The sequence below is a fragment of the Styela clava genome, chromosome 11 (assembly GCF_964204865.1).
Source record: "Styela clava chromosome 11, kaStyClav1.hap1.2, whole genome shotgun sequence".
In the NCBI taxonomy this organism is placed as follows: domain Eukaryota; kingdom Metazoa; phylum Chordata; class Ascidiacea; order Stolidobranchia; family Styelidae; genus Styela; species Styela clava.
This window is the reverse complement of record NC_135260.1, coordinates 5,741,029-5,765,786: the sequence shown is the minus strand read 5'-3', so window position 1 is coordinate 5,765,786 and position 24,758 is coordinate 5,741,029. Positions and strand designations below refer to the sequence as shown.

Genomic DNA, 24,758 nt, shown 5'->3' with positions numbered 1-24,758 from the left:
TTACATTGCAAGATAAAGTGTTTTTTTAGTAATACTGACAATTATTTTTGCTTATCAGTTTATTAGTTTAAATTAAATTATAGTAATGTAGGTTGATTAAGCAATGAATTCATGTGTTTATTTTGAGTTGGAGCTATATCTTGAGTCACCATAACTGGTAGATTATTTAACTTTTGAGATCAAATTCATTTTTATTTGCCTTCAACTGACAATAAGGAGTTGGTACAGTTGGAAACTGAAAAAATTATGTTATTTTATTTCATTCATATTTCAGTAGATAAGGCTTTGATTGGAGTCAGAGTTTTATTATGATTTGTGATTGCAACATTGATAACTTTTCGTACTAATTTTTGTAATTGGGTTTGTAATCCATGTGTTATTAATTTGTCTTCTTCTTTATTTGCCGATGTGATATATAGAGTGCTGTAAAGGGGCTACAGTACATATAGGTTTGAAAGCCACTGATCTAGACACTATCATGCAAAGATCTTGATTGGTCCACACACTCACTCACAGATTGCTATATTAGTAGAATATGCTGAGTGGCTGCTTGGGCTAGAACTTTTCCCAGATAAGGCACTGCATGGAAAAGTTCTTTGAATGTATTAATTATAGACAAATGTAAATTGATATAATTTAATATGTAAAACGTTGTTGAAGAATATATCACAGATACGAACAATTTCTAAATTGTTCTGGAGAGCTGATCAAAGTTTAGTTCATGTTTTTGCCAAAATTTATGTTACAAAATTTCTGTGGCATAGTTTGTGACTTTTAAAAAAGATATGTCAAAGCTTTCAATTGTCATATTGATATTCCTTTCCAGTTGTTATAATCTCATATTGTTGTTCATTCTTGTTATCAACTGGATTCGGAACTTCATATCCAATTTGTTCATTCTTTTTATCGACTTGATTGAAATATTCATATCCACTTTCATCTGATGTTGGTGTGTAGTTTTCATATGTTGTTCGTTCATGGACAGTTGGCTGCTGATGTTGAATGCTTCCCATTTCCATTGAATCTTTGTTCTTTGGTTTCTTCTTGTTGTATTTGCAATATCTGGTGTTTGATAGAAATATAAGTTAATGAAAGATTTTTGAACATTTCTAATTTTGACATCCACTTGATTACATCACTTCGCCCCACACAAAAACTTGAATTTAGTATTTGAGGTTGCTATCGAAAACATGGTCGGACTTAGTTATTATTAAAATTATGAGTTTGCAAAGCACAGTGTTCATAGTTAAAATATTGTCATCGAACAGTATCTGGATACAGTACCAAGTTTTTTTTTTTAAACTTTGAATTAGATTGGTAAAACTTGATTCAATAGAAAATGGACATCAGGCGATAGAATCAGTGGTCATTTTTAATATTTGTGGAGTTGAGAGTTGAGGTCAAAATCTTGTCAACTCATGGTTAACAGCTTGAGACTGGACTGGGTTAGAATTTTGATTGTCTTACAATCAGAAGATAGAAATATAACTGACTTAACAGTACTGGGTTGAATCCTTTGTTGATATCTTGTATTCAAACATACTTGAGTAACATAAATGGTATTCATATAATTTATAACATCTATGCTTACCTTGGTATTATAAACATCAACAAAGCTCCAATGATCAAACCCATAATTCCTGACACTGGAATAGCAATAATCAGTGATGTTTGAGAATAGTTTGGTACTGTATTCTCTGATTCTTCTGTATTCTGTGATACTTGGGTGCTGGTGCATTCACAGTCTTCAATGGAACATTGAATGTTGTCAGTGGTTCTGGTTGATTCAGTGGTTGGGAATGTTTCATAAGATGATGTATCTTTTTGATGAGTTGTTGCTTTCTCACTTACCGTTGCTAAAATTTTGTGATAAAAGTTTGATTCTCACATCCCAAAGTTGAGTTATAGGGTTTTAACAAGAGCAATAGGGGCATGGTCGCCTGGCCTTAGTGGTTAAGGTGTTACACATAAACTGTGTTGACATTGTAGGACTGTCATGGGCAAACTACAGCCTGCGGGCCAAATCCGGATCGTTTGGTAGTTCAATTTGGCCCACCTGATGCTGCCAACTAAACTAAACTAAAACTAAATTTTTATATTTTAGCTAAAAATAGTTCAAGGAATTTGTTGAGATTGCGATTAATTTAGTTTTAGCACGAGACTTATTGTTTTCCACTTTTGCTTTTGTAACACTAAGTATCGTTCATAAAATGTAACTTTTCACGTTATAATTACATGGTCCGTCATTCTAGGTGGGCAAACTTTCTGGCCCCTAGTCTAAAAACCTTGCCCACTCCTGTTGTAGGTAACACATCTCAGGTTCCCCCCATCCCACCACCTCACCCGGGTGTGATAAATATGGTTCTTTATAGATTGGTATATCTGTGATTACTTGAGCATAAGACATGATTAGGCATTGCATAAAAAAAAAATTACTCACTCAGTGCAGATGTTGTTGGTGTGCAATCTATTACAAGATATTGTACTGTGAAGTATTTTGAGTAATCAGCACGGTTTGCTGCATAGTATTGTATCTCATATGGACTTCCTCCAGCTTTATTCCATGGAATAATTGAATCACAGGTGTGATTTGCAACTGGAATTTTCTCTCTGATTTTGTTGATATTGAAAATGGTTACTGCAGTTGCAAATACAAGACAGTAGTTGATTGCAAATTCACATTTATGAGAATCAGTACCTGTAAATGTATTGATACAATTTTGTATTCACTAATGTTTTTAACAATTGTTGCTGTGTATTACAATAGTATAGTAATAGTTGAGTGGTATGATAATATAGCTCACTTGGAAATCTGATTTCTCCAGAGCAGCGTGTAATTCCAGTACCAGTTGTCTTTGGCAATGAATAATTTTGTAACAACAGAACAACTGCAGTTTCATGATCTGTCTCCATACTTGTTGGTGTTGTCTAATCACAGTTGCAGTTGTATTCATTACTTGGGACATATGTGATATTCTTGCTCTCTGTTCCAAGTATGATATTAGAGCAATCAGTGCAGGGTGCTGCTTCATTCAGATCAATACTAAATGCTGAAAAGGGATCAAGTTATTCATTTGCTATATAACTTATTTTTTTTAATTGGAAGTACTACGAATTTTAAAACACATTTATAAATCAAATATATTTTATAATCCTTTTTCAATTGTATTACAGATTCTTGAATCCATGAATAATTGTATAAAACCTAGTTATTCCTTTTTTAAACATTCGTGTATTTGAAAGACGAGGTAGTTAAAATTGTATAATATTTTAATATTGAATCTGGATGTGAAATATGTTTTGAAAACAAAAGTTAAATAACCTCAATTTATTGTCCGCGATTTGATTTTAAAGAAGTTACTTATTATGATTTGATGAGACAATTTCAAATTACTGTAATTGTAAATAATTTAAAACTTTCGAATACCAACTAATAATACCCATCAGAGTTGGTTGTGTAACAGCAGAATGTGTAACTAAACTTAATGTAAGTAAGATCTCAACAATTATCTGCACAAACAACCATTTGCAACTGAAGAGTTTTGAATGTTTCCACATGTTGAATTTATCTTCAGAAGCTTCTTTAAACTTCTCTTTTTTTTTTTTTTTTTTTTCAATCACTTAATTCATTAAACAGTACTAACATAGATAAAGACAAAATCTAACTGACAAAATACGAGACCTGCCTCAACACTTGATGTAACAACCTTCTGATTTATATTCAGAATCTCTCCTTGTTAATGTGAATCAGTGACTGCGAAACATCTCTATCTGGTTGCTGCTACGTAATGGTTACTAACTTATATTTATTATTTGGTTTGAATGTGTGGGCAAAATATCATTACAACATAGCGAGGATCTACTTGTTTCATGTATAATCTTTGCAGCTTGTAGGTGTGTGATCATTTCCTTGTAACTGATAAGTCTGACATTTGAATCATGGGGCAACCAGCTAGATTTGAAACTGGTTTGATTGATCAGTACGAGTTAGCAAGCAAGATCACTATTCAGAAATGGGGAAGTTATTCCGTAATAGGCTATGCTACGAGACATACGAGTTAGCAAGATCACTATTCAAAAAAGGGGAAACTATTTCATAGGCTATGCTACGAGATAAGATACCAAACCTACAAAAATCTCAATGAAATTTCTTTATTAGTCACATTACTGGGGTCAATTTGACGAGAGATTAACTTGATATCATTGACCTTCTATTTCTGAATAAATGTGGATCTTGCCCAGCATGTCTTACACAACCGCAACATTGCCACTTGTTTTAATTGTGAATATCACGTCATATGAATACACTAAAACTTACAAGTGGTGTATTGCAGTGATCGGGAAACTATGAGCAATCGAACGACCTCACTTTTATCGCATAAAAACAAAATTGCTTATTAATTTATTATTATCAGCACATTCTTTGTCATTCTAATGGCTGGGTACTCCCGAAGTATGTGAGCAAAGATGGTGGACACCGAAACCTAGTATGTGTACCTCGCAATGGAACTAAAATAAGGAAAATTAGAATAAAATTATGGCCTAACCCTAACCTGGTACACATACTACATTCTGGTATACGTCATCTTGGTCACATACTTTCTGGAGTACCATTTGCTGTTGTTTGACTTTCAGTTTGTTGTGAGTGGGGTAAGTGAAAGCAAATATCAGTTGTATGTCATTTACTTGCTGAATGAGCCAAGTGCTTATTGTAATTATCAATTTAGTTTAGTTTGGTTTTTTAAAATTAAGCAACACAATACCTTGGAAACATAGTTGGCGAGAAGGATCGAACATTCCAAAGTGCTTGAACAGAAAAATATTTTTTGTTAAGCATTATTTCAAAACCTGTTTGTTAGATCAGCCAAAAGAAACGAAAGGGCGATATTTTGAAGTTTAATTTAGAAAATTAATATGGTATGTACCTTATCGACAATGTGTATATTTGCCCCAGTATTACATAAAGTTTGAGTCTACATTATGATAATATTTAAATATTTTGAATATTTTTAATTTAAAATTACAATCCACAATCTATATTGGATTATTTAAGAATAGAAGAATACAATTTTTAATACAATATTCAATATATGTTGGACAGCTGTTAGATTAGTTTTGTCTTCATAGATTTCGGTTTTCATTTTGCTCTCATTTCGATCTACTTATCATTCATTTCTAAATTTATCCCAACTGTTTATGTATTGCTTAGAGTTTGCTGAACTGCAATGAATATGCTGATTATGATTCCAGCAGTCTCATTTTGTCTCACTGGCTGTTTTGGCTAGAGAGATTTAGTTTGTAACATAAGTTGGGTTAACAAATTATCATAGTGTTTTAATAAATTAATGGTGCTAACTGTGTGTATAAAGTTGTGTATTCAATTTGTAGTTTTCATAATTTCCATTGACTGTTTATCTGGAGCCTCGATTGGAGTGCAAGGTGTTTATAATATGACCTGCTTCTTACATTGAATAAATCTAATTTACAAACCAGAAGAAGACTTTTATGAATAGAAACTGTAAATATTTATTTGACATTTGTATAATTTATTTCATTCATTTCACAGAATCTTTGAAACAACATAATTCTCAGAAATGCAAGTTGAAAAATTAAAAGAGAAACAAAAACGAAATCAGAAAACAGGCAAGAATACCTATTATAGAATCATTTCAAATTCATTGCAATTAAGAAGCCTGTAATGATACTGTTATTTGTCAGTCACCAGTTGTGTAAACTAAACTTTGTTATAATAGGAGGCCAGTAGCGTCCTTCTGGGAGTGAATGAGTCACATTGTAGGGGGGGGGGGGGGGGGGGGGAATGCTTTCTCGAAAAAGTCAAAATTATCGCAAACCAAAATAATTTTTGCAAAAAGGAATTTAATTTATTTTGGTGCAAGTCATCTAGCAAGTTACGGTACCTACTCATGTATGAAGAAGTAGAACCATGAGGGTTTTTAGCTTTGACATAGACAAATGAGTGATCTAAGATTGTACCTGACCAATTTATCTCTGGACATTGACTGTCTCACAAATACCATATTCTATTTTTTTAATTGGGTTTGTAATTCATGTGTTTTCAATTTTTCTTTTGCTTCATTTGCCGCGGGCGATAATGATATACAGAGTGCTTTAAGAGGGCGACAGTACATTGTACATATAAGTTTGAAAACACTGATCTAGACACAAATGCAAAGATCATGATTGGTGCATTGGTTATCTACTCATGCACACTTACTCTGTGGGTATCTATTTTGGTAGGATATGCTGAGTGTCTGCTTAGGCTAGAATTTCGCCCAAATATGACACAAGTAAAACTTCATTGAAAGTAATAATTGTGGATAATATTAAATTGATATAATATATGTAAAATGTTGTTGATGAATATATTACAGATGCAAACAACTTCTAAATTGTTCAGTAGAGATGATCAAATTTTAGTTCAAATATTTTCCAAAATTTATGTTACAAAATTTCTGTGACGCAACTTTGGGACTGTGTAAAAGAGCTTTCAATTGTCATATTGATATTCTGTTCCGCTTCTCACAACCTCATATTGTTGTTCATTCTTGTCATCAACCTGATTCGGAACTTCATATCCACTTTGTTTCTTATTATCAACTTGATTCGGAACTTCATATCCACTTTCATCTGATGTTGGTGTGTAGTTTTCATATGTTGTTCGTTCATGGACAGTTGGCTGCTGATGTTGAATGCTTCTCATTTCCATTAAATCTTTGTTTTTTGGTTTCTTGTTGTTGTTATTGCAATACCTGGTGTTTGATGAAAAATAGATTGGAGATAAAATTATGGATTTGATAGAGTTAGAGGCTGATGAATTGACTTTCTAACCTAACGTAACATTAGTATTTTTATCCAGCTGTAGATAACATCAAATTTTTCTGAAACTAGCTTATCGCAGATTTTATTTTAAATTATTATCAATAATAGGTTTTTTTCATGTAAAGTAAAACTCAGAGTTGGAACCTGGAGCCCAAAAAGTTCGGATGCAGCACATTTGGAAGATAAAGAATATTTCTGACCCTAATAAGAACTCTGTGTTATTAAATTGCTTTGAAGCTTCCAATATTTCCAATAATATTCATCTTGAATATGACATCTATGCTTACCTTAGTATAATGAACATCAACAAAAATCCAATGATCAAACCCACAATTCCTGATACTGGAATAGCAATGATCATCGATGTTTGGGTACTGCTGCATTCACTGGGACATTGGATGTTTTCAAATGTTGAGGTTGAATCAGAATATTGCTTCCCAGATGTTGAACTTTTTGTTGTTGTTGTTTCCTGTCCAGTAACTGTGGCTAAAATTTTGAAATAGACGTTCAAATCCTAGGTTGTAAAATTGGGTTATATTGACTTCAAATAGCAATATGGGCGCATTAGCATTGCTGTTAAACCGTTTAACCAGACTGTGTTGACATTGCAGATTACACATCTCGACTTAATGCACTTCTAAATAGAATTGTCAATGTCAAACTGCATCGATTCTGGCTATACTATTCAAATTTCACATATTTTCATATCAGTGACTGCTTCAACAGGGCCTCGTTTGGAGCACAAGGCTCTCAGATACGCGTCATATGAAATATATTAATAACTCACATAGTGCAGGTGTGGTTGTTGTTTGTCTGCAATCTACTATAAGATATTGTATTGTGAAGTATTTTGTGTAACCAGCAAAGTTTTTTGCAATGTATTGTATCCTGTAAGGGCTTCCTCCAGCATAATTCCATGGAATGATTGAATCACAGGTGTGATTTGCTACTGGAATTTTCTCTCTAATTTTGTTGATGTTGCAAATGGTTGATGCAGTTGCAAATACAAGACAGTATTTGATTGCAAATTCACATTTGTGAGAAGCAGTACCTGTAAATGTATTGATACAATTTTGTATTCACTAATGTTTTTGATAATTGTTGCTGTGTATTACAATAGTATAGTAATAGTTGAGTGGTAATATAATATAGCTCACTTGGAAATCTGATTTCTCCAGAGCAGTCTGTACTTAGACTATCTGTTGTCCTTGGCAATGAAACATTTTGCAACAATAGAACAACTGCAGTTTCATGATCTGTGTCTATACTTGTTGGTATTGTCCAATCACAGTTGCAGTTGATTTCATTACTCGGTTCATATGTGATATTCTTGCTCTCTGTTCCAAGTTGTGGGTTTCTACAATCAGTGCATTGTGCTGCTTCATTCAGACCAATACTAAATGCTAAAAAGGAATTGAGTTATTCATTTGCAATATAACTTTTTTTTTTTAATTGAAAATACTATGAATTTTAAAACACATTTATACATTTATAGTTTTATACATACATACAATGTACTTTTTTATGTAAGTAGAATCTCACTAATTATCAGGATAAACAACCATTTCCAAATGAAGAGTTTTGAATGTTTCCACATGTTGAGTTTATTTTCAGCAACTTCTTCAAACTTCTCTTTGCTTTGTTTCTTCAATCACCCAATTCATTACACGATACTTACATAGATGAAGATAAAATCCAACTGACAAAATACAAGACCTGTCTCAACACTTGATGTAACAAGCTTCTGATTTATATTCAGAATCTCTCCTTGTTAGTGTGAGTCAGTGAATATAAAACACCTCTTTCTGGTTGCTACTACGTAATGATTACTGACTTATATTCATTATTAGATTACACAATGTGGGCGAAATATCATTACAGTAAGCTTGATGATCATCTACTTGTTACATATTATCTTGGCATCTTGTGGGAACGTAATAATTCCCTTGTAAGTAATATATCTGACATTGGAATCATAGGACAACCAGCTAGGTCTTAAACCAGTTTGTTGCTATTGATCGATGAGTGCAAGTTAGCAAGGTCACTGGGTCCTGTTCAGAAATGGGGAAATTAATTAACAGGCTAGGTACCAAAGAATTTTTGAGATATCAAACCTACAAAAAATTTGAATTAGATTTCTACATTAGTCACATTACTGGGGATTGTTTTATGAGAGATTAACTTGATATCATTGACCTTCTATTTCTGAATAAATGTGGATCTTGCCCAGCATGTCTTACACAACCGCAACATTGCCACTTGTTTTAATTGTGAATATCACTTCATATGAATACACTAAAACTTACAAGTGGTGTATTGCAGTGGTCGGGAAACTATGAGCAATCGAACGACCTCACTTTTATCGCATAAAACCAAAATTGCTTATTAATTTATTATTATCATCACACTTCTTTATGTCATTTTATTGGCTGGGTGCTCCCGAAGTATGTTAGCCAAGATGGTGGACACCGGAACCTAGTATGTGTACCAGATTAGGGTTAGGTCATAATTTCAGGTAAAATACTACAGGAGTCACTTGGCTAGTCCCCGAACTCGTAATAGAACTGAAATAAGGAAAATTAGAATAAAATTATGGTCTGGTATCCGCCATCTTGGTTCACATACTTTCTGAAGTACCATTTGCTGTTGTTTGCCTTTCAGTTTGTTGTGAGTGGGGTAAGTGAAAGCAAATGTCAGTTGTATGTCATTTACTTGCTGAATGAGCCAAGTGCTTATTGTAATTATCAATTTAGTTTAGTTTGGTTTTTTAAAATTCAGCAACACAATACCTTGGAAACATAGATGGCGAGAAGGATCGAACATTCCAAAGTGCTTGAACAGAAAAATATTTTTTGTTGAGCATTATTTCAAAACCTTTTTGTTAGATCAGCCAAAAGAAACGAAAGGGCGATATTTTGAAGTTTAATTTAGAAAATTAATATGGTATGTACCTTATCGACAATGTGTATATTTGCCCCAGTATTACATAAAGTTTGAGTCTACATTATGATAATATTTAAATATTTTGAATATTTTTAATTTAAAATGTAGACAAACAATGAATTTAAAAAATTAATCCTCAAATAATATGAGCTCAAATCATAAATCAATGTAGCAGAGTGATTTACTATTTTGTTTATGTGACAGTTAACCTTCTACACAGTAGTCCATTCATTTAATTATTGTGTAAATACTTATTCCCTATTTTAAACTGTTGGGATTCTCATTCTTAATCTTTTATTCTGTCCATAATGTTATAGCAATTTTTTTAAAGTGCGTGTATGTTTTGGGTGGGGCCATATCCACAGTCACCATAAATGGTAGATTATTGTACTTATGTGTCACATTTATTTCTCATGTTACCGAGAGGAGTTGGTAGTGGTTTCCTTTTTATTATACGTATTTTTATAAACCCTGGTCAGGATTTTTCATTACATTGAACATATATAGGAATCAGATTTATAAATGTTGCTTAATTCTTTCTTAGTATAATTCGGATATCAGGAACATTTCCTTGCTCCACAATCTATAATTGGATTATTTAAGAATAGAAGAATACAATTTTTAATACAATATTCAATATATGTTGGACAGCTGTTAGATTGCAAATATTTATTTGACATATGTATAATTTATTTCAGACAGGGGATATATTCAATTGGCTAACATAGACAGTCCCCGAACTCGTAATAGAACTAAAATAAGGAAAATCATAATAAAATTATGACGTAACCCTAACCTGGTACATATACTATGGGAGTACTGATTACTCAACTATAGGACTGGATCCTGTTTAGAAATAATAAAATACTCTTGTAGGCCATTTTGAAAGAAAGCATTTGAGATGTCAAACCTACTGTAAAGTTTAAGTGAGATTCCCTTGTCAACCACATTGCTGGAAAATGAAGACAAACCAAACTTGAAATTGTCTTTTGCGTATTATTGGAATATCTTGTAAATTATCAGTACAGGTTGCGTTAGACTAACTCCCAATCCTTTCTCAATGCCTTTGTGCTAGTGGAATCATATGCGTATAATGCAAAAATGCTGTAGCAGGAATAAAAATACCATACTATGCAATTCAAGAGTTCGTTTGTATTTTTTTCGTCACAATCTGTTTCTAAATATAAATAACTCATTATTTGGGTCACAATTGTTTTCAAACAAATTTATTTATGTCACATTTGAACCGCATGATTGTTCTTTTCTTGTCATTGTTGTAAACTGCTTGTCTGAGGAAGTCTGATTTTGGTCAGATGAAACGTTACAGAAATATATCTGTCTTAGTATGTAGCAGTGATAATGTCCAAACTTATAAATTCTGGATAATTAATTCAAATGAGTTTCGAATGACTAATAATAGAAACTAATATTATTAGCAATGCTTACTGATGATTGTTTCATCAAATACTGCTGATTATAGATATTTATTGTGTTATGTACCATGAGCATCGTTGAATCTGGTTTATAGGAAGTTGAATTATCACTCATAGGTGAAGAAAGTGTCAGAATGTCAACCGACTAACAGGAAGTATGCCATCTTCAGATAGTCGTACATTGCGAGATGAATTTCTTTAGTAATACTCACAGTTATTTTTCGCTTATCAGTTTATTAGTTTAAATTATATTTATGCAGTTTGATGAAGCATTGAATTCATGTGTCTTTTATATTGAGTTGGAGATATATCCAGAGTCACCATAAATGGTAGATTATTTATCTATTGAGGTCAAATTTATTTTTATTTGCTGTAAACTGACAATGAAGAATTGGTGAAGTTGGGTAGATTATGCTTTTTTGAATTCAGCTGTTTTGTTTTTTTGAGTAGGTAAGGTTTTGATCAGAGTCATAGAGTTTCATTATGATTTGTGATTTCTGCCGCTGATAACTGTTACTTTCGTGAGTAAATTTCCAAAATTCACTTTTTTATTTATTATTTTGTGCTGAGCTTTTATAGGAGTGAAAGTTTTCTGGGAATATAACCTTCCCTCTTACATTGAATAAATCTTCTTTACTAACCAGACTTTTGCACTTTGAAAACTGCCAAACTTTATTAGACATGAATGTATAATTTATTTCATTCAATTTACAGAATCTGTGTTGTGTGACAACATACTTGTTAGAATAGGAAGTTGAAAAAGGAAACAAAACAGAAATTAGAAATCAGTCGAGTCATTCTTAGAATGTAGAATCATTTTCAAATTTAATGCTATTAAAATACTTGTAAAAATACCGAAATTTTTCAGTTATTAGATGTTCATAAATAAGAGATGGTTGTAAATTAAACTTCTCCTCAACAGTAATTAATTAATTAATTATCAAGTGGTTCTTGAGTGTTTGTTTGTAATTTCACTTTTGAGTTAGTTTTATTGTGAGTAGGCTGTTGTTGTCATAAAAACATACCGCTAGTCATCTTGACATCTCAAGCAAAAATTTATTGGTCCATTTGTCCCTACTCATGCACACTCACTCAGTAAGTATTTATGCTAGTAGGATATGCTCAGTGGTGGAATTCAGCTGGTTCGCTTCGGTTCTATAAAACCGTCTCACAGAATTTTATGAGATCAGTAAACTGGTTAGCATTACTGGTTACTGTCAATGGATTTTTGCATCTTATCTGCTGCAACTAAACTTTTTCAGTCATTTTCAAATTTCATTTGAAGTTCAGTTTCAAACCTATTCCATACTACTAACTGCTTTAAAACTGCGAGATTATGGGCGATTAGGTAATCACAGCATTTTCTGGTGTCGTGATACTTTTTGTCGTGACTCCCATTAAATATTGTTTAATAATGTTCAGCACTCAATATTTTACAATAAATTTATTTATGTTATATTTAAACAATAGCAAACTGATTATGGTTTGAACAAAACAAAACACTAAGATATTTTAAAAAGACATGCAGAAACAGTCGCAAATATTAGTTTGAAAGTGGTAGGTTCCCTGGAATGTCCAAAATCAATTACCGGTATTCAAATCGATTCGAAAATAATTATATTTCGTCTACTGTATTTGAATTAACAAAAAAAGTTATCCATATTTTATCAGTCTTATAAAGCCAAAAACATGTTTATATGTATAGAATTGATATTTTCTCAATCTCATACAGGGTTGAAAATTATATTGTTGGGATAGTTTCACTTGAAAAATCAACCATTACACCAATTTAAGCATGTATTATTTGTTTTTCTCTTTGCCATGATATGAAATTCTTTTCTGTTTTTTTTTTTTACTTCTATCAGAAGTCAACACACAAGATTATTAATGCATGGGTCTAGAAATAATTATAGTAGGCAATGAATATTTCTCCAAAATTTAATCAAAGAATGGTCTCAAGCTCTAGAAGTTTGAAAGACTTAAAAAAACTGAACTGCTTACTAAAAAGACTATTTTTTGTAAGTGTCAAATGACATTCTAAGGGACAGTGTTTCTAGTAGATAATGACTTGAAATAATTGAGCACAATGCTATTAGGAATACAGCTAGGACACGTAGGATGAAGTTCATTTCAAACGCTGAAGTGCGTACTAAAATGTTTTAGCCAAAAAATTGTTGTTGAAAGTGAAACCTGTACAGAGTGGAACTATCATAGTTTCCTAAATTCAGTATTTACGACTTTTGCTCATAATTATTGATGTCTCGATGTTAGCTTTTTTAACTCAATTGTTAGCATGACTTTATAACCCATTATTAGTTCAGCGAAGCTTAAAGAGCTAAATAGTGATCAAATTTTTCAAGATATTCAGAAACATAATCGTTCATTTTTATTCATTATGAGCACACTTCCATCAAATGCAGACAAACGGAAATATGACAAGAAGGGGTACAGACAATCCCTCTCAGATTATTGCTTTTTATGGACACTCAAATATATTAATATACTTACTACTCATATTTAGTTCAAAACCCTATCCTTCATATATTATGTGAAGAATTCTGATAAAACAATGATCTGATTAAAAAAAATACAACACAAATTATAAAATCTTCCACAATTTGTCATTGCTGCAGTCAGAAGTCAAAATGAATTGGACTTCAATACAAATAAATATTTTAGTTTTTCATGAGAGAAATCCATAACTTGTGTTTTTTTCTAAAAAACACGAGTTTTTCAATTCAAAAGGTTTGGATGAATTTATTTCACTCATTCACGCATTTTCATATTGGTATTCTGCTCCGCTTCTCACAACCTCATATTGTTGTTCATACTTGTTATCAACTGGAATCGGAACTTCATATCCACTTTGTTCATTCTTGTTATCAACTGGAATCGGAACTTCATATCCACTTTGTTCATTCTTGTTATCAACTTGATTCGGAACTTCATATCCACTTTCATCTGATGTTGGTGTGTAGTTTTCATATGTTGTTCGTTCATGGACAGTTGGCTGCTGATGTTGGATGCTTCCAATTTCCATTGAATCTTTCTTTTTCGGTTTCTTGTTTTTGTTGCAATACCTGGGTTGAAAATATTAATAAAAATATTTATTAGCATATTGTTGAACCACATCCAAACGAAACCTTGAAATTGCGCCAAATTTTCAAAACAATATTCAAAGTGAAAGTATTGTGGAGAAATTATTGCTACTAAGTGTTGTTTTACTTGTTACCTTTGTATGACAAAGATTGACAAAGCTCCCAAGATAAAAGCAACTATTCCTGACAATGGAATTGCAATTGTCAATAAATCAGAACTTCCATTGGTTCCCGTGGTAACTGTGATGTTTTTGTCCAAATCAGTTGTTGAATGAGATTCAGTTCTGTCTGAATCAGATAGTGTTGTTTGCTGCTCAGCTCCACTAACTGAAATTTATGAAGTTTAGTTTTTATTATGATTGTGTATTGGATAATTGCTATTGTTTTGACAAATAAAATTTCATTACTTTTGTCTTTTGTATTTGGTCCAGCTTTCAGTGTTGTCGGAATTTCCGTTTGTAGACCGTTCAGCTTTGTAGTCTGTTCAGCTTTGAGTGTTGTCGAAATTTCTTCTGGATATTTTGTTGTTGTTTCCCATCCATTTGTTGTTGCTGTAATTTGAAAGGAAAGTTTATTTCAAGATTGGATGTTTTACTTTTGAACTGAATTTTTTATGCTGTTTAAGATTTACTTGGTTTAGAAGTGGTTGTTCCAAGTATTGGATTTGAACAATCAGTGCAGGGTGCTGCTTCATTCAGACTGATGCTTAGTGCTATAAAGAAATAAGTTTTTACAATTACAACATTGCGAAATCCATCCAATTTTCATCAGTCTCATAAAGCCCAAAACAAGTTTATATGTATAGAATTGATATTTTCTCAATCTAATACATGGTTGAGAATTATATTGTATAAAACTCCATTACTCTTCTTTTTAAACAATTTAGAAATCTTATATTAATGAAAATCTAATATTAAAATTATTATTTCATGAATGACTTTGGATGAGAATTCATCAGGCTACTATGTTTTTGGGTAACAAATGTACATTTATTTCTTGATTTGGAACTATTTATGTAAGTGGGATCTCACCAACTATCTGCATAAACAACCATTTGCAATTGAAGAGTTTTGAATGTTTCCTCATGTTGAGTTTATCTTCAGCAACTTCTTTGAACTTCTTTTTGCTTTGTTTCTTCAATCACTCAAATCATTACACAGTACTAACATAGCTAAAGGCAAAATCCAACTGATAAAATACAAGACCTGTCTCAACGCTTGATGTAATAAGCTTCTGATTTATATTCAGAATTTCTCCTTGTTAATAGGAATCAGTGACTATGAAACACTTCCCTCTGGTTTCTATTTTGTAATGATTACTGCCTTATATTTATTATTATAATTAGGATGTGGGCGAAATATCATTACAACATAGCGATGATCTACTTGTGTCATGTATTGTCTTGGCATTTTTGTTTGTCATTTGTATAAAAGTGTAAGATTGCAAGTGCTTGATGGACATTATTTGGAATTGCTAATATACTTACTCATTGATATATCTATAGATAACTCGTCACTCCAGAATTGTATGTACCAATATGGAGGTAATTAATTTTGTTCTCCTACTTTACATCAAGTTGTATGAATTGATTGAAACCTATGATGTGGTATATTCAATTGGCCAACACAGACAGTCCCCGAACTTGTAATAAAACTGAAATAAGGAAAATCGGAAAAAAATCATGGCCTAATCCTGGTACATATACTACGGGAGTACCGATTACTCCACTATAGGACTGGGTCGTGTTCTGAAATGAGAAAATGCTTTCGTAGGCCATTTTGAAATAAACCTTTTGAGATGTCAAAGATACTGTAAAGTGATATTTTATTCTTAGCCACATTGCTGAAAACCGTTTGTGGAAGATTTTTAGTCAAAGGAAACTTGAAAATGTCATTTCTGTATTATTGCGACATCTTGTAAATGGTGTGCTAGGTTACGCAAGACTAATTCCCATCCGTCTTCTATGCCCTCTATGCTTGTCGATTTGTATGCGTATAATGCGAGGATGCTGTAGAAGGAATGAACATTACTATACTTTCCAAGATTCCTGATTGTTGTAAACTCCTTGTCTGAGGAAGTCTGTCTTTGGTCAGATGAAACGTTACAGAAATATTCTTGTAAATTAATGTTCTTTTATTTCAGTCTACTAATAATGTCTAAACTTATAAATCCTAGAAAATTAATTCAAACTAGTTCCCCTCTACTAAAATTATTAGCAATGCTCACTGAATACTGCTCATTCTGGTTTATAGGAAGTTGAATTATCACTCATAGGTGAAGAAATTGTCAGAATGTCAATCGACAATCAGGAAGTATGTCATCTTCAGATATCCAGCCATCTTCTATCTATAACTATTTATTGAATTTTTTTTAATGGGTGTGGGTTTTAGGGTGGGGCAATATCCACAGTCACCATAAAAAGTAGATTAACTCACTCATCAGTCACATTTATTTTCCTTTTTATTGAGATAATTGGGTAGTGGTTCCCCTCATTCATATTTTTATATTTTTTTCTTAAATAAAATACAAAAAAAAAAAAAATATTTATATATATGTCATATTTTTATATACTTCACTCAGGTTATTCTCATTACATTGAACATATATAAGATTCAGATTTATAAATGTTGCTTATCTCTCTCCTATTATAATTCAGACTTCAGGGAACATTGCCTTGCTTCACAATCTATATGGAATTATTCAAGAATAGAAGAATACAATTTTTAACACAATATTCAATATATGTTGGACAGTTTAATACCTGTTAGATTAGTTTGGGCATCATAGATTTTGGTTTTCATTTTGCTCTCATTTTGTTCTACTTATCATTCATTCCTAAAGTTATCCCAATCGGTTATGTATTGTTTAGAGTTTGCTGAACTGCAAGTATTATGCTGTTTATGATTTCAGCAGTCTTATATGTTTCACTGGTTGTTTTTCTACAGCTTCTGCTGGAGAGATATAGTTTGTAACACGAGTTGGGTTAACAAATTATTATAGTTTTAATGAATGACAAAGCTAACTTTGGGTATAAAGTTGTTTATACAAGTTGTATTTTTCATAATACCCTGTGGCTGCTTGTCTGGAGCCTTGATTAGATTGAAAAGTTTATATAACTGTGGTCCCCAACCTTTTCTGTTTCACGGGGCCCTCTACCGGACAGTTTTAGCCCACAAGGCCCCCATGTTTATCATTAATTTTGGATAAATCTCATATTGAATAAATCTAATTCACGAAGTAGAAGAAGACTTTCGTGAATAAAAATTGCAAATATTTATTTGACATATGTATAATTTATTTCAGACAGGGGATATATTTATTTGGTTAACATAGACAGTCCCCGAACTCGTGATAGAACTAAAATAAGAAAAATCGGAATAAAATTATTGCCTAACCCTAACCTGGTACATACTACGGGAATACTGATTACTCAACTGTAGGACTGGATCCTGTTTTGGAATGAGAAAATACTCTTGTAGGCCATTTTGAAAGAAAACATTTGAGATGTCAAACCTATTGTAAAGTTTTAGTGAGATTCCTTTGTCAACCACATTGCTGAAAAATGAAGCCAAACGAAACTTGGAATTGTCTTTTGCGTATTATTGGAACATCTTGTAAATTATCAGTACAGGTTGCGTGAGACTAACTCCCAATCCTTTCTCAATGCCTTTGCGCTAGTGGAATCGTATGCATGTAATGCAAGAATGCTGTAGTAGGAATAAAAATACCATACTATGCAATTCAAGAGTCCAATTGTATTTTTTCGTCGCAATCTGTTTCCAAATATAAATAATCAACTCATTATTTGGGTCACAATTGTTTTCAAACAAATTTATTTATCTTCACATTTGAACCGCATGATTGTTCTTTTCTTGTCATTGTTGTAAACTGCTTGTCTGAGGAAGTCTGATTTTGGTCAGATGAAACGTTACAGAATTATATCTGTTTTAGTGTGTACCAGGACTCTTGAGTTGCATATCTTGTAAATTGTTGTTATTTATTTCAATCTACTAATAATGTCCAAACTTATAAATTCTGGATAATTAATTCAAATGAGTTTCCCCCTATGACTAATAATGGAAACTAAAATTATTAGCAATGCTCATGGATGATTGTTTCATCAAATACTGCTGATTATAGATATTTATTGTATAACATACTATGAGCGTCGTTGATTCTGGTATATAGGTAGTTGATTTATCACTCATAGTTGAAGAAAGTGTCAGAATGTCGACTGACAATCATGAAGTATGCCATCTTCAGATACTCTTACATTGCAATTTAAAGTGTTCTTTTAGTAATACTGGCAATTATTTTTGCTTGTCAGTTTATTAGTTTAAATTATAGTAATGTAGGTTGATTAAGCAATGCATTCATGCGTTTATTTTGAGTTGGATCTATATCTTGGGTCACCATAAATGGTAGATTATTTTGCTTTCGAGATCAAATTTATTTTTATTTGCCTTCAACTGACAATAAGGAGTTGGTACAGTTGGAAACTGGAAAAATCATGTTATTTTATTTTATTCATATTTCAGTAGATAAGGCTTTGATCGGAGTCAGAGTTTTATTATGATTTGTGATTGCAACATTGATAACCTTTCTTACTCCCTAAATCAGGGGTTCCCAAACTTTATTGGCCGCGGGCCAAAATTAGAATCGAAAGGGTGTTCGCGGGCCGGAAGAGTGTAGTGCCCGAAGGTGTGCAACGGTTTAGCTGGGGTTCTGTGGATTCACATTTGACATTTTTTTAAACATGTTTGTTTGATTCATAATGGCGCTTTATGTCGTATTGTTTTATAACTTGAATAGTTCGTTGGCAAAGTGGACAAATCGCTGAAGTGTGATTCTTTCCAATACAGAAATACGAACGATGCCATTTATCGGAGTAACATCTGTTTTCGGAGTCTTGTATATTATTCGACATCTCGAACTTTTCTTATACGGCTGATAACTGAATTACTGCCCTATGTAATCCTAATACGGTACGTATAATTGCGATACCGGCATAATCGAATTGTTACCATGAACACGAGCTTAAACTGTGATAATGACATAACAATTGGCGGTTTCTAGATTGTAAAAAGGTAGAAACAAAATCTATCTCATTGTTTCACCTAAGCTCGGCGGGCCATTTTAAATTGTTACGCGGGCCGGAGTTGGCCCGCGGGCCGCAATTTGGGAACCCCTGACCTAAATGAAGAAAACTAATCATTATTGTGATTTACTTTTCTTTTCTACTATTTTGGTTAAGTCTTTACAAGAGTGAAAGATTTCTTGGGATATAACCTGCCTTTCCATTAAATAAGTCTTCTTTACTAACCAGACTTTTGTTCATAAAAACTGCCCAACTATATCAGACATTTGTATAATTTATATCATTCATTTCATAGAATCTTTGAGACATCATAATTGTTAGAAGTGGAAGTTGAAAAATCAAAAGAGAAACAAAATAGAAATAAAAAAACAGGCAATAATACTTATTATAGAAGCATTTCAAATTCATTGCGATTAAGAAGCATGTAAAAATACCGACATTTGTCAGTCACCAGTTGTGTAAACTGGATTTTGTTATAATAAGAAGCCAGTAGCCTTGTCTTGGGGTTAAAGGAGTCACATTGGAGGTAGGATTGGGGGTAATACTTTCTTGAAATGGTCAAAATTATCACAAACCAAAATGAATTTTTGCAAAAAGAAGTTCAAATTATTTTGTCGCAAGTTATCTCAAATACCTACTTATTTGCGAAGAAGTAGAACCATTGTTTTTTTTTAGCTTTGACATAATCAAATTGCCCATCTAAGGCTGTACCTGACCAAATTATCTCTGGACATTGAATAAATTTGCTGAAGATCCCAAGCTAATTTGGCTCACAAATACCATGTTCTATTATTATAATTTTTGTAATTGTGTTATTAATTTGTCTTCTTCTTTATTTGCCGGGGGTGATGTGATATATAGAGTGCTGTAAAGGGGCTACAGTACATATAGGTTTGAAAACACTATCATGCAAAGATCTTGATTGGTCCACACATTCACTCACATATTAGCTATATTAGTAGAATAAGCTGAGTGGCTGCATTGATAATTTTCCCCAGATTAGGCACTGCATGGAAAAGTTCTTCGAATCGAATGTATTACTTATAGATAATTGTAAATTGATATAATTTAATATGTAAAACGTTGTTGAAGAATATATCACAGATACGAACAACTTCTAAATTGTTTCGGAGAGCTGATCAAAGTTTAGTTCATATTTTTGCCAAAATTTATGTTACAAAATTTCTGTGGTGTAGTTTGGGATTTTTAAAAAAGATATGTCCAAGCTTTCAATTGTCATATTGATATTCCTTTCCAGTTGTTATAATCTCATATTGTTGTTCGTTCTTGTTATCAACTGGATTCGGAACTTCATATCCATTTTGTTCATTCTTTTTTTCGACTTGATTCAGATATTCATATCCACTTTCATCTGATGTTGGTGTGTAGTTTTCATATGTTGTTCTTTCATGGACAGTTGGCTGCTGATGTTGAATTCTTCCCATTTCCATCGAATTGTTGTTCTTTGGTTTCTTCATGTTGTTACAATACCTGGTGTTCGATAGAAATATAATCAAAGTTAATGATTACCATATGTATTTACTTGATACTGTAATTGAGACTACCGGTAATCATTTGCTGTTTTAATATCTGCTTCTGACTTCACTGAATCTACAATAACAGTCAAGTTTGGCATATTTAGTTGGAATTGGATCCGAAACTGTAGTTAATATAAATTTTTTTGTCATCAGAGTCAATAAATGTATCCAAAAGTTTGCCATGAAACTTGGATTTTGCAAATGGCAACATTTTCAACAAAATAATTTGTTATACAAAATTGGCTGAGATTGGGTTTTATTTTTTCAAACTTGTATTTGAATTTTGTCATCATTGAAGCAGGTATCACTCCCAGGTGGAGAGTGGCACACATTTTTTTTGTACTTGATAGATTGCCCACTTGGTAATTTATGCATTTTCATTGACATTCATTTATTATACAATATCTATGCTTACCTTGGTATTATGAACATTAACAAAGCTCCAATGATCAAACCCATGAATCCTGATACTGGGATAGCAATGATCAGTGATGTTTGGGAACTGCTGCATTCTGTGTTTTCAGTTGAACATTGAACGTTGCCAGATGTTCTGGTTGATTCAGTGGTTGAGTCAAAGTATATTTTATTAGATGATGTATCTTTTTGATGAGTTGCTGTTGTTGTTGCTTGCTCAGTTACCGTTGCTAAAATTTTGTAATAAAAGTTTGATTCTCACATCCTAAAGTTGTGTTATATCGTTTTAACAAGAGCAATATGGACATGGTCGCCTGGCCCTAGTGGTTAAAGTGTTACACCTAAACTGTGTTGACGATGTAGGACTGACATGGGCAAACTACAGCCCGCGGGCCAAATACAGCTTGTTTGGTAATTTAATTTGGCCCACCTGATGCTGCCATAACCAAACTAAAACTAAATTTTGTTGTTTTAGCTAAAAAATAGTTTAAAGAATTTGTTGAGATTGCGATTAAATTTAGTTTTGGCACGAGGCTTATTGTTTTCCACTTTCGCTTTTGTAACACTAAGTATCGTTCAAAAAATGTAACTTTTTACGTCATACTTACATGGTGGTCATGCTAGGTCTAGGGGGGCAAAATTTCTGGCCTCTAGTCTAAAAACCTTGCCCACTCCTGTTGTACGATACACATCTCAGGTTCCCCCCATCCCACCACCTCACCCGGGTGTGATAAATATGGTTCTTTATAAATTGGTATATCTGTGATTCATTGAGCAAAAGACATGATTAAGCATTACATAAAAAATGAAATTACTCACTGAGTGCAGGTGTGGTTGTTGGTCTGCAATCTATTACATGGTATTGTATTGTGAAGTATTTTGTGTAACCAGCAGAGTTTTTTGCATAGTATTGTATCTTGTATGGGCTTCCTCCAGCTTCATTCCATGTAATGATTGAATCACAGGTGTGATTTGCAACTGGAATTTTCTCTCTGATTTTGCTGATGTTGCAAACGGTTGATGCAGTTGCAAATGCAAGACAGTAGTTGCTTTGAAATTCACATTTGTATGCATCAGAGCCTATAAAAGTATTGATACAATTATGTATTTACTAATGTGTTTTTTTATTGTTCCTTCATGTTAGAATAGCATTAGTAAAATTGTATAATATAGCTTACTTGGAAATCTGATATCTCCAGAGCAGTCTGTAGTACTCGCACTACCTGTTGTTATTGGAAGTGAAACATTTTGTAACAACAGAACAACTGCTGTTTCATGATCTGTGTCCATACTTGTTGGTATCGTCCAATCACAGTTGCAGTTGTATTTATTACTTGGTCCATGTGTTATATTCTTGCTCTCTGTTCCAAGTATGATATTGGAGCAATCCATGCATTTTGCTGCTTCATTCAGACCAATTTCGAGTGCTAGAAAAATATCTCATATTCAAAAATACAGATTTTAAATATTGTGAGTTGAATAAGTCTTCTCTCCACGGTATATGATCTAATTATTCACTATCCAATTTTTCAAACATTGGGAAATTGAAGAGTGTAAGCTATCAAAATTAATATATTTTTGGTTGAATAAGGCTGAGAATTTGATTGATAAATATTTCCGAAGTGAATATCAAAAGTCGTTTCTTTGTCAAATTTGAAATACAAAAGTGTTCATGTAAGTGAGATCTCACCAATTATCTGCATAATTAACCATTTGCAATTGAAGAGTTTTGAATGTTTCCACATATTGAGTTTATCTTCAGCAACTTCTTTAAACTTCTCTTTACTTTTATCTTTAATCACTCAATTCATTACACAGTACTAACATAGATAAAGACAAAATCCAACTGACAAAATACAAGACCTGCACCAACACTTAATGTAACAACCATCTGATTTATATTCAGAATCTTTCCTTGTTAATGTGAACCAGTGACTGTTAAACACCCGCTTTATGTTGCTACTACGTAATGATTACTGACTTATATTAATATTATGATAAAGAATGTGGGCGAAATATCATTACAACATAGCGATGATCTTCTTGTGCCATGTTTTATCTTGGCATTTTGTAATGTTTGACATTTGTATAAGAGTGTAATTTGTTAATTTTGATCATAGGTCAAACATTCCTTAAACAGTTCAGTTGCTAGTGGTTGATGGATATTATTTGGAATTGCTAATATATTTTCTCATTGATATATCTATAGATTACTCGGCGCTCCAGAAGTGTGTGTACCAATATGGAGGTAACTAATTTTGTTCGCCTACTTTACATCAAGTTATGTGAAGGGACTGGAACCTATGAACAGGGGGGATATTCACTTGGCTAACACAGACAGTCCCCAAACTCGTAATAGAACTAAAATAAGGAAAATACTCAACTATAAAACTGGGTCCTGATCTGAAATGAGAAAATACTCTCGTAGGCCATTTTGGAAGAAAACATTTGAGATGTCAAACCTACTAGAAAGTTTAAGTGAGATTTCTTTGTTAGCCTGATTGCTGGAAACCCTCTGGTGGATGATTTCTAGTCAAACGAAACTTGAAATTTTCATTTCAATATTATTGCTACATTTTGTAAAGGGCTGTTCTTTTATTTCAATCTACTAATAATATCCAAACTTATAATTCTGGTCTATTCAATTCAAGAGTCTTGCTGCACACGAAATTGAATTAGTTTCCCTCTATGACTAATAATAGCACTAATGAATACTTAAATTATTAGCAATGCTCAGGGATGATTGTTCAACAAATACTGCTGATTATAGTTATTTATTGTTTAACATACTATGAGCATCGGTGTTTCTGGTATATAGGAAGTTGATTTATCACTCATATGTGAAGAAAGCGTCCGAATGTCAAACGACAGTCAGGAAGTATGTCATCTTCAGATATTCGAACATTGCAAGATAAAGTTTTTTTTCAGTAATACTGACAATTATTTTTCGCTTATCAGTTTATTAGTTTAAATTATAGTAATGTAGCTTGATTAGGCAATGAATTCATGTACCGGTATTCCTTTATCAAGCTATATCTTAAGCTATATCTAGAGTCACCATAAATTGTAGATTATCCAGCTTTTAAGATCAAATTCATTTTTAATTGCCGTCAACTGACAATCAGGAGTTGGTAAAGTTGGAAACTGGAAAAATTCTGTTTTTTCATTTCAGCAGTTTTGTTTGTTTCAGTAGATGAGACTTTGATCAGAGTCGCAGAGTTTTATTATGATTTGTGATTGCAACATTGATAACTTTTCGTACTTCCTAAATGAAGAAAACTAATCATTATTGTGATTTACTTTTCTTTCCTACTATTTTGGATAAGTCTTTATAAGAGTGAAAGATTTCTTGGAATATAACCTGTCTTTCCATTGAATAAATCTTCTTTACTAA

General features: G+C 32.5%; 4 protein-coding genes across 5 annotated transcripts; all 4 read right to left on the bottom strand.

The window, feature by feature from the left end:
- Nucleotides 1-410: 410 nt before the first annotated feature.
- LOC144429795 (uncharacterized) lies at nucleotides 411-2,913 on the bottom strand. The gene is made up of 4 exons (XM_078118003.1): nucleotides 2,805-2,913; nucleotides 2,441-2,698; nucleotides 1,592-1,856; nucleotides 411-1,062 (listed from the first exon to the last, which is right to left on the bottom strand). Exons 1-4 carry the CDS (start codon nucleotides 2,911-2,913, stop codon nucleotides 798-800), a joined length of 897 nt encoding a protein of 298 aa, XP_077974129.1. The 3' UTR covers nucleotides 411-797.
- Nucleotides 2,914-5,821: 2,908 nt separating this feature from the next.
- Nucleotides 5,822-8,093, bottom strand: LOC144429794 (uncharacterized). Its single transcript, XM_078118002.1, has 4 exons — nucleotides 8,072-8,093; nucleotides 7,628-7,891; nucleotides 7,128-7,326; nucleotides 5,822-6,770 (listed from the first exon to the last, which is right to left on the bottom strand). Exons 1-4 carry the CDS (start codon nucleotides 8,091-8,093, stop codon nucleotides 6,509-6,511), a joined length of 747 nt encoding a protein of 248 aa, XP_077974128.1. The 3' UTR covers nucleotides 5,822-6,508.
- A 4,561-nt stretch (nucleotides 8,094-12,654) lies between these two features.
- Nucleotides 12,655-16,070, bottom strand: LOC120347070 (uncharacterized). 2 transcript variants are annotated; one of them, XM_078118084.1, is made up of 5 exons: nucleotides 15,346-16,070; nucleotides 14,946-15,026; nucleotides 14,722-14,865; nucleotides 14,449-14,641; nucleotides 12,655-14,296 (listed from the first exon to the last, which is right to left on the bottom strand). In XM_078118084.1, exons 1-5 carry the CDS (start codon nucleotides 15,398-15,400, stop codon nucleotides 13,987-13,989), a joined length of 783 nt encoding a protein of 260 aa, XP_077974210.1. In that variant the 5' UTR covers nucleotides 15,401-16,070; the 3' UTR covers nucleotides 12,655-13,986. The 2 variants fall into 2 exon arrangements, with proteins under 2 accessions (XP_077974210.1, XP_077974211.1); XM_078118085.1 differs by lacking the exon at nucleotides 14,946-15,026.
- Nucleotides 16,071-19,863: 3,793 nt separating this feature from the next.
- Nucleotides 19,864-23,217, bottom strand: LOC144429925 (uncharacterized). Its single transcript, XM_078118174.1, has 5 exons — nucleotides 23,055-23,217; nucleotides 22,543-22,791; nucleotides 22,184-22,444; nucleotides 21,366-21,594; nucleotides 19,864-20,903 (listed from the first exon to the last, which is right to left on the bottom strand). Exons 1-5 carry the CDS (start codon nucleotides 23,107-23,109, stop codon nucleotides 20,642-20,644), a joined length of 1,056 nt encoding a protein of 351 aa, XP_077974300.1. The 5' UTR covers nucleotides 23,110-23,217; the 3' UTR covers nucleotides 19,864-20,641.
- Between the last annotated feature and the right edge of the window lie 1,541 nt (nucleotides 23,218-24,758).

Bases quoted from the DNA above. Each gene is read 5' to 3' on its own strand.
- LOC144429795 (XM_078118003.1), bottom strand. From the start codon at position 2,913: ATGGAGACAGATCATGAAACTGCAGTTGTTCTGTTGTTACAAAATTAT. The intron at 2,699-2,804 runs GTGAGCTATATT...ATACATTTACAG, and splicing joins TGGAGAAATCAGATTTCCAA to GTACTGATTCTCATAAATGT. The intron at 1,857-2,440 runs GTGAGTAATTTT...ACAAAATTTTAG, and splicing joins ACCAACAACATCTGCACTGA to CAACGGTAAGTGAGAAAGCA.
- LOC144429794 (XM_078118002.1), bottom strand. From the start codon at position 8,093: ATGAAACTGCAGTTGTTCTATT. The intron at 7,892-8,071 runs GTTGCAAAATGT...ATACATTTACAG, and splicing joins GAAACTGCAGTTGTTCTATT to GTACTGCTTCTCACAAATGT. The intron at 6,771-7,127 runs GTAAGCATAGAT...ATCAAACACCAG, and splicing joins TTGATGTTCATTATACTAAG to GTATTGCAATAACAACAACA.
- LOC120347070 (XM_078118084.1), bottom strand. From the start codon at position 15,400: ATGAGGAAACATTCAAAACTCTTCAATTGCAAATGGTTGTTTATGCAG. The intron at 15,027-15,345 runs GTGAGATCCCAC...ATTTCTTTATAG, and splicing joins GTTGTTTATGCAGATAGTTG to CACTAAGCATCAGTCTGAAT. The intron at 14,866-14,945 runs GTAAATCTTAAA...TTCAAATTACAG, and splicing joins AACAACCACTTCTAAACCAA to CAACAACAAATGGATGGGAA.
- LOC144429925 (XM_078118174.1), bottom strand. From the start codon at position 23,109: ATGTGGAAACATTCAAAACTCTTCAATTGCAAATGGTTAATTATGCAG. The intron at 22,445-22,542 runs GTAAGCTATATT...ATACTTTTATAG, and splicing joins TGGAGATATCAGATTTCCAA to GCTCTGATGCATACAAATGT. The intron at 21,595-22,183 runs GTGAGTAATTTC...ACAAAATTTTAG, and splicing joins AACAACCACACCTGCACTCA to CAACGGTAACTGAGCAAGCA.